The sequence below is a fragment of the Rhinolophus hipposideros genome (genome assembly GCF_964194185.1).
Source record: "Rhinolophus hipposideros genome assembly, chromosome: 22".
In the NCBI taxonomy this organism is placed as follows: domain Eukaryota; kingdom Metazoa; phylum Chordata; class Mammalia; order Chiroptera; family Rhinolophidae; genus Rhinolophus; species Rhinolophus hipposideros.
This window is the reverse complement of record NC_138068.1, coordinates 45,074,404-45,090,083: the sequence shown is the minus strand read 5'-3', so window position 1 is coordinate 45,090,083 and position 15,680 is coordinate 45,074,404. Positions and strand designations below refer to the sequence as shown.

General features: G+C 45.7%; 2 protein-coding genes across 2 annotated transcripts in view; one reads left to right on the top strand and one right to left on the bottom strand.

Annotated features, from left to right (window-relative positions):
* APMAP (adipocyte plasma membrane associated protein) overlaps window positions 1–3,666 on the bottom strand; it is a 55,032-nt gene extending 51,366 nt beyond the window's left edge. Inside the window, exon 1 of the mRNA XM_081033961.1 lies at window positions 3,406–3,666. Coding sequence (XP_080890087.1) covers window positions 3,406–3,497 — 92 coding nt within the window. The 5' untranslated portion in view covers window positions 3,498–3,666. The remainder of the gene's footprint in view (window positions 1–3,405) is intronic.
* On the top strand, window positions 3,496–11,436 carry LOC308491001 (uncharacterized protein; the record flags this gene model as incomplete). Its single annotated transcript, XM_081033792.1, has 4 exons — window positions 3,496–3,591; window positions 3,627–3,878; window positions 6,895–6,957; window positions 9,177–11,436. 4 exons carry the CDS (start codon window positions 3,496–3,498, stop codon window positions 9,195–9,197), a joined length of 432 nt encoding a protein of 143 aa, XP_080889918.1. The 3' UTR covers window positions 9,198–11,436.
* Window positions 11,437–15,680: the final 4,244 nt, after the last annotated feature.

The following is a 15,680-nucleotide window of genomic DNA, read 5'->3' as shown; positions in this document are numbered from 1 at the left end:
CTTACATAGTAGGTGTGCTGTGAGGCTCAGTGGTGCAGCCTTCCTGAGCAGTGCACTCCAGATGTGTCCCTTTTGTGAGTTGTGTGTGCTCTCCTGTAATTGAGCCTTGATTGTTGTTTGCACATCAATAGGAAGGCTTGACCCTCAAGCTCACTGGTTATGAGGACTGGCCATGGCTACAGTGAAGAAGTTGTGGTACAGTGATTAATCCTATAGAGCAGGATCTGCCTCAGCAGGCCTCTGGTGACTGCCCAATCTGCCCCTTGGGTGTGTCATCCTTGGAGGCAGCTGGGTGACGCGCCAGCTCATTTTGAAGCTGGCCACTGGGCACGCCAGCCCCTGGGCCACCTGGGAGGGGATCCACTGCAGGTCAAGTTCAGCCACAACCTGTGCACCACCTGAGGCCACCCAGCAGGAGTCACAAAGCAATCTGCAGATGAACGCCATCCACGCCATGTTTGGAAGTGCCTTGAGAAGCTAAGCCTCAAACCAAGGTAGTCTGCTGCTAGTGCTGGCCTTAGGGCTGCTCAGCCAGAGCTACGGGATATGCTCTACCAGATGCTGCTTGTTTGGGTTCCACGTACCTTTGAGAGACCCTAGGAAAGTCTGCAGCATGAATCAAGGCTGGTTTGTATAAAAAAGCCACTGAAAGCAGCTTGGGTGTGCCCAAAAGTTGGGTGGGAAGGGGTCTCAGAATCACCAAGGTGGGGCAAATAAATCGAGTCAGCCAGCTTGATGGAGACTCAGATATGGTAGCCACCTGTGTCTGCATGCTGGGAAGAAGGTACTCAACAAAAACAATGGCTTCTGCCAGCTCCATCATCCAGGAGAAAGCTGCCCCTCCAGCACTGGTCATACAGCCAGACAACTCAGCCTGCCCCTCCCTCACCCCCCTAGCTCACGCTTCTGATGTCCCTGTTACCACTCTAGTTGTTCAGTGCTTGAGCTCAGAGCCAGTGATTCCATTGTTGGTTAAGTCCATGCATGGTCCCTTTAAGAGGAGCACCTGAGACTCCAGCTGACCTCTGTCTCAGCCACAAACAATCTCTGCTGGTTTTCACAACCAGAAATTGAGGACTTTTCTCCCTGGCACTGGAAACCTGGGATGGGGAGCCCAGTGTGGCACCGGGACCCCTTGTTTCTTCAGAGGGGGGGGCCTCTGCAGCTGAGATATCCCTCCCGATTTTTAATGGTAACATACAAGTGTGGGACGAGTCTGTTCCACGTCTCTGCCCCTCTTACCAGTCCCGAGGTGGCTTCTTCTAAATGTCCTTAGTTGTATGTCTTTGGTTCAGCAAGATTTCAGGTGATTCTCAATGATGGTTGTTTTTTAGTTTAGTTGTAATTTTGATTTGGTCGGGAGAGAAGTTAAACACAGCACTTACCTACTCTGCATCTTGACTGGAAATCGAAGTCAAGAAAATATCTTAAAATGAAAATGTAAAGGGCACACTGGAAAAGATCAGCAGATTATGACTTTGCAACATCCAATTTACCCTTGCCATTAAGTCAGAAATCCCCACAGAGAAACAAAAAGCAACTTAATTAACTCTGCCTCTCTCCTCCAGGGCCAAGTGTCAGAGGAGCCCAGCTGAGAGTTGGACCCATCCAACAAGTGCCCTCGGGGGCTATATGTCTTGGTTTCCAACACACTTCACCTCATGGCAAACTCAGGGCCAGGTGAGTTTTCTTTTCTCATGTAAAAGTGTACATAGCAATGCCTTGTTTTTATGGTTTCTGTAGTAAAGCACTGCCAGTCCTTGCATGTCTCTTCTAAAAGTCTCCTCACTCATCAGTGGAGGATGACTTCACAATATCCACAGTCAGTAGGGTGACCAATTTGTCCCAGTCTTCCAGGGTTAGCACTGAAAGTCCTGCATCCGTGGAAGCATTTCAGTCCAGGGAAAATCAGGATGGTTGGTTTGGGGACAGACTCACAGAGAGCAGTTTCCAGGCTCTCAGCCTCCAGTGGGGAGGTGCTGGCTCGGGTAGTGAATGACTATCAACTGTGATTGGTTGGCCATCAGCTGTAACCAGTTAGCCAATTGGCTACTAGAGAGTGACAGACAGAATTGTTAGCCAATTGGCTGCTGATGTAGTGCAGGGCTACGTTGATTGGTTGGTTGGCAGGCAAAGAAGTGAATGGCGGACTGCCGATCCTGTGGCTGCTACTGCATGTGTCTCCACTGGCCGCCAGGGAGAATACAGTGGTATGACTCCCCTATCTATGGCTCTGTGGGTGTTCCCTTTTGGCCTAGCCATATCCTGCGTTCTTATGTGGGGAGCGGGATCAGAGGCCCCCGCATGCCACCTGGCACGACAAATGGTACAGCGAGCAGGGTGCCCCGCATGACAGCTGTCACCGTACAGTCAGGACTAGACCATATTTCGATCTTTCCTTTGACCCCAGGAGTCAGATATTACCAACAAATCTTCTCTGCGAATTGCCTTTCTAGAGCCAAAATGCTCTTCTCTCTGTTAGAGCTCTCCTTCGGAGGTAGTCCTCTTACTATCATCAGTGAATAAATTCAGTACATACCACACCCCTTGGCACACCAATAAATATTTCCAATATTTCTATCAACTTAAAAGTCAACCAGTTCCACAACTTTGAGCTTGGTCTATGTAGGGCCTCTTGGTTCTCTCAAAACATTCAAAGTAAGGAGAATCTGGACACAAAATTAAAAAGAGAAGTTGAAGTATTTTATATTGAAATAGAAATGTTTGAGGACCATGCTTCAGTTTTTAGCTAACAAAACATAGCATACTTAAATTCTAGAAAGTTGGGAAAAGAAGCAAAGACCAAATATCTGAGATTTCTTTCATTAGGCATCAACAATTAGTTTCCTGTGCTTATCTGTGCCTATCAGGAAAAATCTGCAAGGCTGAAGTCTCACGACAATTGCCTGACAAAGTCCCTTCTTTCTCTCCTCTTTCCAGAAAGCCGCGGTAAGGACAGGTCTCACGCGGCGACAGAGGGACAGGTGCAGAGGCCAGCTCTTCGCTAGATCGCGAGGTGCTACCCGAACCTTTTTTCAGACGTCCCTTCAGGACAGTGCATGCGTGGGACCCAGAAGACCTAGGGCCGTGGTTAGGTGGCTTTCCCTGGGGACCAAGTGCGCCAGCAGAAAGGACAGCGCGAAGGGTGAAGGGGAAGGAGGGAAAGGCGAGGAAGCCACCGCTCTGGAAGCCGGAGCGGGAGGGAGAGGCCGGAGGGACAGGTGCGCGTGAGCCAGGCCCCGCACGAGCAGCCCGGAATTCCCGCCGCGGCCGTCGCCCGCTCGGCCGCAGCCTGCTTCCTCCGAGAGAGCTGGGCGACACGGCCGCGCCGCGCGGGCCCCGCGTTTGCCCTTCGGCGGTGGCCGCCCTCAGAGCCCCGGTGCCCGCGCCGGCGGCCGCGCCTACCTCCCGAGCCGGGCCTCCGGCGTCCGGCCGGCGTCCGTGACGACCTGGGGCTGCAGGCGCCGGCGCTGCCGCAGCCCGTCCGCGTCGCCCATGCTGCGCGGCCACCGCGGCCCCCGGCCAGCACCCCAGCAGAGCAGAGGCGGCTCCGAGGTGCTCGCACGGCCCGGCGCCCGGCTGCGCGCGGCAGTGACGCTTTGGACCCGCCTCTTCCGGCCGCTGAGCGGGCTTCCTCCTGGGCCTCGCCCGTGGGACCGCGTTCCTGGGTCCTCCCGGCGACTTCCAGCTGGCGGCAGCTCGGGTTCTGCTCGGCCGCGCGAGGGCTTTGGAAGTCGGCCTCGAGCGAGCGCCCTGACCCGCCGCGGCTCCCGGACCCCGAAGCGTGCGTGGCCGGCACAGCCCTTGCGCTGCCTCCTTTCGTTTCCTTTCTGACGGCGAACGCCAGTAGTCGTGCACGTCGGCTTTGCTGCCCCGGGGTGGGTGTCAGGGGGTGTCGGTGCCGGTGGACAGGGGGTGCTGCTTAGTGACGGGAGTCCCGGTTCCTACGCGGGCAGTGCGAGAAACAGTGCGCTCATACGCTTAGAGGAGCAAGAGGGCTGCAACCCCACCTAAAACTTATGCTTGCTCCACACCGAGCCACTTAACAGGAAACTTAGGCTAGAAAATGGTGTCCGTTTTGGTTAAAGACAGATATTGAGTGTTAGGTCTTTTTGTGATAATTACAACAGACATTTGATAAAGTTTATAAAATGATTTTTAAAAAAAACTGCGAGATGCTCTAAATTACAGTGGCCTGGAGAGTGACAGACAGAATTGTTAGTTAATGGATGCTGACCAGCTAACAAAACCCTTCTCACATGCCTGTTTTGCCTGTTGGAATTTTGGATTAATTTCCAGGTGGCTATTTCCACAGATTATTTTAGCCAGGCACCATCTAATTCCAGGAGGCCCAGTCCCCACTGGTTTACAGGAGGGCTACTGCTGCCCCCAGCCAATCTACAGGAGCGACATTTCTTTATGAGGACTGCACCTATCCCACAGCTGACCCCCTGTTCTCCCACCCTTCTGCCTATAGCTTATGTAAATTCTGTTAAACTACCACTGTCTTCTCCCTTCCCCCTACTTGATGTATAAAATGCTTGCAGACCTCTGGGACCGTAGACATGCTGTCTTTTCTACCTAGCCATGCCCCAGTACTTTAGAATTCATGCCCCAAGACCCGTATTTTGGCAAGCCTTTTTGACTCAATAAAACCTTAATTAAAATAGAACTTTCAGCGTGGAAGATAAAAAATTTTAGTCTAACGGGTCAAAAGGTTACCCTTCGAAGTAAATGCAGGGTTTAAATAGAAACCATCATTAATTACAAAATCTAAGAAAGCATGAAGTAATCATCAGTTCGTTCGTTCACACTATTTTAGTGAACCAGGTATATTTCTTGGTGGTGGAAGTTGATGGTGAGCAACTCACAGACAAACTTGCTCACTTGTAGAAGTGAGAAATGACTTTAATCAGATCATGATAATAAATGTAAAATTTTAAATGTAATAACTGCATTAAAGGAGAATAACATGATCTTGTGACAGCATTTGACAGGTGAAGGAGCTGAAAGATAAATAGGATTTAAGGAAGAAACAGGGAGGAGGATTTCCAGGCAGAGGAAACCAAGTCCTGTTATTATATATCATCTCTAGAAAATGCATGCTCGTAATGAAATATTAAGAATTTCCTCATTGCCCTCAAAAGCTTTCCTAATGGAAATGTGCTCTTGCCTTTCTCAGTGCTAGATGGCACTGGAATCACACATGACTGTTCCATAAGAAAAGAGATGAAGAGCCAACAGAGGGAAATGTTCAATAAGTCCAGGTTTTTAGGGATTCCAGGTTATAATTCAGGCATTGGCAATAACTTACTTCATTCCCTGTTGAATACAACCAGTGTAGCTACTACATCAGGGACACTTTTAACAGTATGAGTACTGCATGATCTGGCCCTTCCTGCATGTCTGGCTTATTCTTCCTGCCTTGAATCCCATGTTTCAGACACTCAGGAATGCTTGTTATTTCTAATTCTATGCCTTCCTGCCTTTGTCCATATTATTCCTTCTCCTTGTAATAATGTTTTCCTTTACCTCCACCTGGCCAAAAACATTTTTGTCATTCAGGACCTACTTCAAGTATCATTGCTGAAAATTGTTCCCCTAATTTCTCAAGCAGAAAATTTCTTTATTTCTAAGGACCTTGAACATGCCCTGATTATAGCACTTAGCCCATCGCTTTGGAATTATTAATATTTGTATTCCATGCCCAGTGTTAAAGCCCTCCAACCAAAAATAGCCAAGAATATATCTATAAATATGTAATAATAAATTAGTGTACAGCATAGTGACTGGTTAATAATACTGTCTTGCATATTTGAAAGTTACTAAGAGAACAGATCCTAGTTCTATAGATCTTAGTTCTCATCACAAGAAAAATAACTATGCATGGTAAAGGATGTTAACTGGATGTGGTGATCATCTCGCAATATATACAAATACTGAATCATTATGTTGTACAACTGAAACTAATATAATGTCAATTATTCTTTAATAAAATTTTAAAAAATAACAAGTTAGGTTTATTGAACTTGCTGTAGCAAAGGAATGCACCAGAGACCTTGTGAGGCTTCTTAAAGCAGTGGAGTTATGGAAGGGTCCTCTTGGGGTTTGGGGGCTGGAAGTTGTCACAAATAGTGTTAGCAGGAATAGGTCAGAATTTGTAAACTAGGAGAGTCACTGGAAGGAGTCAATGATTTTATCTTGGAGCACATGGTCCGAATGAGCTAAATGAGTTAAATGGTCTGAGGTTAGATCATTTATGTTGCACAGCGTGGTTTAGTATCATTTTTCTGTTTGTGAGTCATGGTGAGGTGCACTTTGTTAGTTATGATTTATTTCAATTGTCAGCCCCCCCAACCCACTCTCCAGCATAACTGCCACCCAGTTATTGGAAGTAGAATAACCCTATGATTGGTTAGACTAGGTTAAACTTCAGGACTACTGACATTTTGGGACGGATAAGTTTTTGTTGGTGTCGTAGGGGGTGAGAAGCTGTTCTGTCCATTGTAAGATGTTTATCAGTATCCCTGGCCTCCACCCACTAGATTCCAATAGCATCCCACACACCTAGTCATGATAATCAATAATGTGTCTGGACTCTGCCAAGTTTCCCCTAGGGGACAAAAGAGCCCCTGGTAAGAACCACTGGGTTAGACCAACCAGAACCCACCCCCAATCCCCTGCACCCTAAGATTGAGGATGAGTCCCACTTCCATTGAAACACTGACCCACATAAAAGGCATTTATCTCAACAAAATCAGTGTTCTGCCAGCATGGAAGCAGTGGTGCTGGGCAGGCAGCCAACAGAGTATCTCACAGCTAAAACTAGAAACACACCCTATTTCCAGTCCAGTGCTTTTTCCTAATCCCATGCTGTTTCTATTTCTTCCACAGATATCTCCTGAAAGCCTTCCAGGTGCTCGGCCAAGTGCTGTGACAAAACAAAGGCGAAAGAAGGTGAGTCAATGTGCAGGAACATTACAGTCTGGGAGGGGATATAAGAAGCATCATTACCAATATAAAACAATGCCACAGAAGAAACATAGAGTGCCTTGCCAGCAGGGAAGAACAAATCCCATAAGGTGGGAATGGCTAGAGAAGGCTTCTTGGAGGAAACCGGGTCTTTGATGAGTAAGATTATTATAGGCAGGTTGAGGGGATAGGGAAAGACAAAAAAGGGGCTAAAAGGAAAGTGTGGGGGTATGCAAGGATTGGTCAACAGGGGAGTGACAATCAGGGTAGACTTCAAGGTTGCAAGTAATCTACGAAGATTTGGGTGAAAGCAGCAATAAAGAGCAGAAATGGGCTGAGCCCTTCTGTTGCCAGAGCCAGGACAGCCGAAGTGGCCTGCTTGGAATAGGGTTTCAGGCTAAGTTACTGTGTTGTGATGGGAAGCTCTGGTTTCAGCTCAGGAGGACCATGTAGAGTATAAAGTTAGAGGATGTAGACTAGCTCGTTCACAGTAGAAAAGCGTCTTAGAGATCAGTCTGATTTTAGACATCAGAAAGAGACATCCACAAAGCCAGCTGAAGATAAGGGAGGGGTTTACGAGTATAGAAAGGATATGGGGATAGCTTATGGACCTTAGCATAGAAAGTACAACCAGGCCTCACAGACACTGGAACAAGGACCTGGACAAAAAGGAATAAAATTCTTCTCCACCTCCTGATGCCTCATGGTATTTTATCTCTGCGTCCCCTCCATGATTCTGTGCAAGCCCTGTTATTTGGCTGGCCTTCGTCTCTTTTGCCACCCTCCACTCTAGAACTAGAAAAGATACACTGCCACTTTTCCAGTTCTTGAAGCTAAGGTGGTCACAGGCAAGGTTTTGGCTTAAGGTAAAAGCAGAAATCTAAGAATTATTTTCACCTCTAGGAAAGTTTTTGCTTTTCTTATAAAAGGGAGAGATGGGATTGGCCCTGCCCTTTCTTCTCCTGACCTGAACCCCCAAGTTATACTTAAAATGGCAGCAGTGACTTCTGACCATAGGAGACACCTAAGTCTAAAGGACAACATTCTGAGAACAGAAAACCCAAGGTCCTTGGTGAGACCATTGAGCTGCTGATGCACTGACAACAACCACCTACCCCTGGGCTTCTTGTTCCCTGAGGAAAACAATCCCACGTGCATCTAGGCAACTGTTTTGCACCTGAACACATTCCATCTCATATGCCAACATTCTCTGCTTGAGCATGCCTATGGCATAAAATTATTGCCTCAAGCCCAACTATCCATGACTTCCACAACAACTAAGAGTCTCTTTGTCCAAAGTCCAGATTCCTGGACTGAGAATCTGATGTCCCCAACTTCAGTGAGGTGCCCAAGCCTGGACGATTATCTATATTAGAGGACAGGATACCATGGCCCACTGATCGTTTGATGGGAACCAAGAGAACAGACTAGACAGTGTAGGCATGAGCAGAGCAGGACTATTACAAGGAATGATGTAGGCCCCACTGAGAAGCAGACAGGGGTAGAGGTGAGGATTATAAATAGGATAACTGAGAAAAGGCCTTAATGAGGAGGATACTTAAGGTCCACCCAGACTCAGTGGGAAAAGGTTGTCAGTAGGAAAGACATGCAGCAGTCAACATCTGTCATGGGCATGATGTTCATGTTTGTTATCTGTTTAAAAGTGAATTTGATACAGGAGAGCCGCCCCCCCCCCCACTATAGGAATTTTAAGTCTCCTTTTCCCTAGTTTCTTAGCTCCCTAGTTCCTGATCTTAATCAGCTTTCTTTTTTAATTTATTGGGGTGACAATTGTTAGTGAAATTACATAGATTTCAGGTGTACAATTCTGTATTACATCATCTATAAATCCCATTGTGTGTTCACCACCCAGAGTCAGTTCTCCTTCCATATATTTGATCCCCCTTACCCTCATCTCCCTGAAAGATTGTTTCTAGCCTGAATCATAGGAAGTCTTCTACCCCCTGCTTCAGATAATTACCCCCCAAACCTGTGATTTATGCTTATTGATTGTAATCATTGTGGCCCAGCTCCTAGTTGAACAACGCCACCTGAATGACCGGTTAAACCAGAGGAAAAGGCCAAAGGCTCCATGAAGCTAAACAGACTTTCCCTCACACAGCCAGCTTGCATGGATGGCTCTGCATCCTGCTTCTTGGGCCAACCCTTTTAATTCTGTCTAACGAAAATCTCTCCTTATCTAGGGGCTGATGGGATACAAATGATGCCCAGCAAGACTTCCAGTACATCCTGTCCAAAGAGATCAACACAGTCTTCCAGGTGGATCCCAAGACCCTTTCCCTTCATCTAAGATCAGATAGAGCAAGAGTTCTGTGAATCCCTGATAGGTAGAGACAACAGCCACATTCAGCAGGAAGCAGATACAGAAGAGATCTCCTATCCCTCAACTTCCCATAGAGCTTTATGGGGATCATGTCTCTCAAGGGAGACATGAGGCAGGCAGTTAGAGACAAGAATTGGGTCTCCAATATACCCAAACACATCAGGTAACATTCCTACACATCCAACATGGCCTATGAAGAGCGACCACCCAGAAGACCTCCCGTCTCTGCTCAAATCTTTCTCCTATCCAATATAACCATCAACCACTATGAGGAAGCTAAAGGACACAAAATACCTAATTAGATTAGACGAGTCACTCACACCTGCACAGTAAAGGCTACGACCTTCATTTCACCTTAGCCTCATTATACCATCATTATAATATCATACATATGCTCAGAAGTTAATTAATATCATTATAATAGACTGAATTCTGGGAAAGAACATGCACAGTCTTAAAAGATAAGGTAATACTCTCCTGTCGATCATAAATGCCAATCAAGAGACCCCACACCCAGAGGGGAGTACCCATTCTAGAAGAGAAAGAAATAAAAACGCAAGTCAGTGCCTTTTGAGCCACTCTGTTGCTCAGGCCCACTCCTATCTCTTTGGAGTGTACTTTCAACTCTAATAAGCTGCTCTTCTACCACTGTATTTCTGTCTCATTCAATTCTTTGCTCAAGATGCCAAGAACCTGGACACCGCGCTGAGAAGGGTCTGTTCTCCGCTAACAAACTCACCTGTCCTTTGTTCCCTTGGGATTCTTTGTTCTCTTGGGATTTCATGGTTGGCACAGGTCATACACACTAATCACATGTTTCATTATAGCCAGAAACCATTTATTGAAAGCAACTAATCATTTCCCTTTGGCTGATTTCTGGTCTCCTTTTTTGAACAAACATATGCATACTTGTAAGCATTAAAGGTTTCTTGACTTTCAGGAATAAAAAGATGTGTATTGGGTGAGGTGATGTCCTTTAGGAAAGGGATTGGTCCCAGGTGTGTCTATTCAGAAGGCTGCTTAGCAGAAGTTTGGATCTGCAAGAGCAGTGAAACTAAACAACTCAGAGTTATCCAGTTGGTGGCTTTTACCCAGAAAATGTCACCCTTTTGCAAGAGAAGTTTGCAGACCAACTATTCCAACAGGTTTTCTGAACTCCTTTGTACTTAGTGGTTTATTAATACTGTACTAGGACAACTAACATCTGGCTTTTTTCCCTTTTCTACTTCTGTATTTATTTAGAGTAGGATTCTTGCCCTCTGGTCTGTCACCCACTTAAAGACAACACCAAGCAGACGAGTACTTCTTTCTGCCCTTCCCACTTTATGGCACTGCTTTTCCAGTTTGCCTCCTCTTAAGTCACCTGTGCCAGGAGGAACACCCCGTGGTTAGACAGAATAGCAGGGGGATTGTGACCTTCACAGTGGTAGTGATTAGACTCAAAGGCAAAGTAAAAATAAACGTGTGCTATGAAGCAGTGGCAAATGCTGCACCTGGTCACCATGAATTGTTTTACCCCAGAGTGCTGAACTTTAATACAGTGGTTCTCAACTTTAGCTGTACAGTAGAATCATCTGGGAAGCTTTAAGCAGCTACTACTGCGTCCCACCCCAGAAATTCCCATGTAATTGGTCTGGGGTGTGGCTTGGGTATCAGGGGAAGCTTTAAAAGCTGCCAGGTCCTTTTCAACCCCAAAGTTGAACATCACTGCTTAATGAGAAAATAGGGAAATACATATAGCACTCCAGTTGTGGGAGGGATAGAACTCTTGATTCCAGTGTCCCTAAGATCGGAGACTAGGAGAATCACCCCGCCACCAACCTGAAGGACTGCCTGCCTGCAAAGGTAGATCTGGGCTGAGAGGGACTGTGGGAACTTAGGCAAGACCCTGATAAAATAACCCTTCTCTGCGCTGAAACCCTGAGCTGCTATGACTTGGCAGCTCATAGCATTATGATGAGGAATGGGTGGAAGGTGTCTTCTGACATGTTGTCAATGTTTCATGTCATGAGTTTGGTGGGAATTACCTCAGTTTTTGTTTTATGTTAATTTGTTAATCTGTACATTTGTATTTTGTACATATTTTTATTTTATGTAAATATATATCAGTTTGAAAGCTCTGTCTAGGTCACTTTCTTATATTGAAATAGAAGGAAACACATTTAGTGTTGGGCTTGATCAGTGATCCCCCAAAAGCTGGTCACCAGGGCCTGGCAAACTGTGTAGACACCTGCGAATTGTTAAAAATCCAGATTCCCAGACTCCAACCTCCTTAGATCCAAGCTCAGCAATTCCAAGATAGAACCCAGGAAATCTGTTTTCATTGAGCAGCCTGGCAAGCCTGGTCCTTGGAAGCTTTGCCTAGTGACTACAACTTGTTCCATAGACCGCAGCATATCATGAACTCAGGCCCCAGCAGAAGATTTGGACTTAGAAAGCCCTCAGGACCCAAAGAATCCATAGCTCTGGGAATAGCAATCAGCATGTAACTGATTTAGAGCCAGTTTTGAAAAAATAGAATTTATTTTTATCTGTGTCTTAATCACTTGAACTCAAGAAAGCAGAAATCTCCATCCGACCCAACAGTTTGGAAATAAAATGTTAGCACAAGAAGTGTTTCCAAAACATGATTTAGTGGGAGGTAATTTTATAAAATGACTTTCTTGTGCTTTGAATATGCAAATTATACAAAATGTCTTCATATGACCAAATCATAAATGTTATTTCTGAACCAAAGTACCACAAAGGGACAAATTTCAAAGGTTGTAGTAAATATTAACTGCAACTCTCTAGGGAAAAATTTCCAGAAAAAAGGAATGACTAGAAAAGTAATGGTTTGACAACTATTATATTACTTTGTATCACTGGCTAATCTCTATCTCTACAGCTAATGACTGATTTATAATACACCCTATTTAGTAATTCCCAGCTCTTTAAGCTTGAGGATCAAGATAATTGTGTACCAGGTTTTATTTATATTATAATGGTCCTTCTATTTGGGCTACATTTCTTATTTACGCTGCATAACATTCTATGTACAGTCTATTCTTGGAGCATATCCACAAAAAAAGCCACATTTGTAGATTAGCAGTTATTTCAGTCCATTCAAGCTGCTATAACAAAATACCATGCACTGGGTAGTCTATAAACAACAATTTATTTCTCACAGTTCTGGAGGCTGAGAAGTCCAATATCAAGGCTCCAGCAGATTCAGTGTCGATGAGAAACAATTCCTGGTTCATTGCTGGTCATCGTGTTGCTGAGTCATCACATGGTAGGACCAAGGGAGCTCTCTGCGATCTTTTATAAGGGCCCTCATCCCATTCATGAAGGGTCCACTCTCATGACCCAATCACCTATCAAAGGTACTACCTCCTGATACTATCATCTTGAGGGGTTAGGATTTCAAATTATGAATTTGGGCGAGCACAATATTCATGCCATTGAGAGGTCAAGAATACCTTTTGATCCTATGGTGCAAAGATGTGCTTGGATGTCCATTTCAGTCTTGTTTCTGATGTAGCCAAATTGGAATCATCTTAAATGTCCATTAATAATGGCTAAGTATATGCTCAAATTCAAGTCATTATAAAGAAGATGGGTCCAGACATACAATTAATAATAAGAAAATATTCACATTATATTGGGAGGGGAAAAACAAGTACAAAGTAATACATACAGGTCCTCGATAACTTATGCAAAATGCTTAGGTGAAATGTATGTTGGAATTCAGAATCTTTTACATTTTGGGAACAATATGCGAGATATTCTCTTTGTGTGATACCAGCTTGGATAACTGAGACTCACACTCTCAGTGAGGGCAATGATGAACTTAATATTTAAAACATTTGCCAGAAAACATTGGAGATCCTGAACATGGTGAGGAATTACTCTGACCAGGAAAGTCAGAGGCCCAGGAACATGAGCCCAGTGGGGAGCCACATTTTCCCTGAGTGCATTTGCAATTTCCAGAGGAGAAGGTTGAGATGCCAAGCCACAATTCTGACAGCTAGTTCTGAGTCAGATGGTTTGGAGACACATTTGATGTTTCCTTGTGAGTCCTGCAAGACTAAGCAACAATTGCCCACAGTGCTGGCTAACTCAATAATGTGATTGTGTTGGTTTTTCCTCCTTCCCTAGTTCACAAACCCCATTGCTAACACTTGTTTCTCGAATCACATTCCTAAGTAAATTACCTGCATACAAGTCTTTATCTCAGGCTCTGCTTTCAGAGCAATTGTCTAATGCACTAACAGATATAGAAAATAGAATGTTAGAAGTCCCAAAATATGAGAAGTTTGGGGTCCTCAAAAAGAAAGAGAGAACGGGCAAAAACTATTTAAAGAGATAGTGATTGTAGTGACATCATAGAAATGGTGGCAGTAGTAGGTCGGCTTCTTGAGTTCTTCCCTAGAAGTTACCACAAATTGAACATCTATAATCATCAAAGGATTCTCTGCTCATCACACAGAATAGCTAAGATACTCGCACAAGGATTACCTAAGGTGGGCAAACTGGGTGAGCGGGGCAAGAGGGAAGAGAGAGGTTTGGAGATGCGGCCCACATCCGCGGCTGTGGAGATGCGGGGGCCCCAGGACACAGACTGGAGATCGCAGCAGCCAGTCTGTGGGCTCTTTTCCTGCGCCCTACAGTCCTGCCAAGAAATCAGCATATAGGACAGTGGTGTCCAGTGTTCGAGGCAGATACTTCAGCTGAGAGCTGCGGCTGGGCTGTCTCATCAGACAGAAGGCTGAGAAAACTCCATACCTGGGCCCCGCCCTCCCCCAATTCTCCCACAGCAATCCTACCTCCACCCTTCCAGAGTCTTAAACTAGTCCCTGAATGGAAGAGTAGTGTCAGATTACAGAGGAGCTGTAGCCCTTAAAAACTGGAAAAAGCTGGTTTGCAGCTGGCATTAGGGAAGAGGCTGGATAGCCCCCACCTTTTCTGGGTGGCTCCCAGCAGGGCAATTACAACCACTGAGACATACCCAGGGGTCAGCAGACGCAGCCTGGGCTTTCAGCAGTTCAGAAATCTCACACCCTCCACACCCCCCTGACCAAACAAGTGCCCTAAGACCCAGGAGACGAGCACACAGGGAAGAAGCCCACCTCCCCATAGCTGGCTGTGGTGCTCTCAGTGCACATTTGTACAGGCAACAGCAGAAACTGCACTGACTTTTTGAAAACTACCGACCACATTCCATAGCCCCACTTGTCTAGAACTGTATTACCAGGGTCACTCTGGGCACCAGGTGGCCGGCTCTGGGCACCAGGGGAGTTCCTTGTGGTAGGAAGTGGGCTAGAGAGGCTTTTGTCTTATGGCAAAACCCCAGGATATTATAGCTCAGACTATCCGAAGGGTTCTTTTTTGCCTGAGTAGTAGGTGACAATGTAGGAGATAATTCCAAATCTGGATAAAATGAGAATATAGACTTTGGGGTGGCCAAAGAATCAGAACAGGTGTTGGTATAGGATAGCGTCTCCTCCTCCTGCGGGAACAAAGAAGGTCGTATTTAGGTTGCGGTCAGTTAACAGCATGGTAATTCCGACAGCCAGGTCAGGAAGGGATAGTAGAAGGAGCATGTACTGTAATTTGGATGGACCACAGGAAGAGTGGTGTCTGGTATTGAGATAGGGCAGGGGAGTTTATGTTAATGATCGTAGTGATAAAGTTGATGGCCCCTAAAATAGAGGATACCCCTGCCAGATGGAGGGAGAAGATGGCTAGATCCACAGAAGCCCCCGCATGGGCCAGGTTTCCTGCCAGAGGCAGGTATACTATTCAGCCGGTTCCAGCACCGGCTTCGATCATAGATGAAGCTAGTAGAAGTAAGAAGGAGGGGGATAGGAGTCAGAAGCTTATGTTGTTTATACGTGGGAAGGCCATATCCGGTGTGCCGATTATTAGAGGGACCAGTCAGTTGCCAAAGCCTCTGATCATGATTGGTATTACTATAAAGAAGATTATTACGAATGCATGGGTGGTGACGATTACGTTATAGATCTGGTCATCTCCTAGGGGGGTGCCTGGTTGACCCAATTCAGCTCGAATTAGTAGACTTAGAGTGGTGCCTACAATTCCTGCCCAAGCACCAAATAGCAAGTATAAGGTGCCGATATCTTTATGATTAGTTGAGAAGAGTCAGCAGTTAATGAACATAGGTAAAATGGCCGAGTAGTAGGCTGTAAATCTAAGCACAGGGGTTTCGTCCCCTTTTTACCAGGCCCCGTGGTGTATATGACACATTGAATTGCAAATTCAAGGAAGCACCTTCAATCCTGCCGGGGCTTTTCCCGCCTTTTTTTTCTATGCGGCGAGAGAAATGGATTGAAGCCAGTTATGCGGCGGGAGAAATAGATTG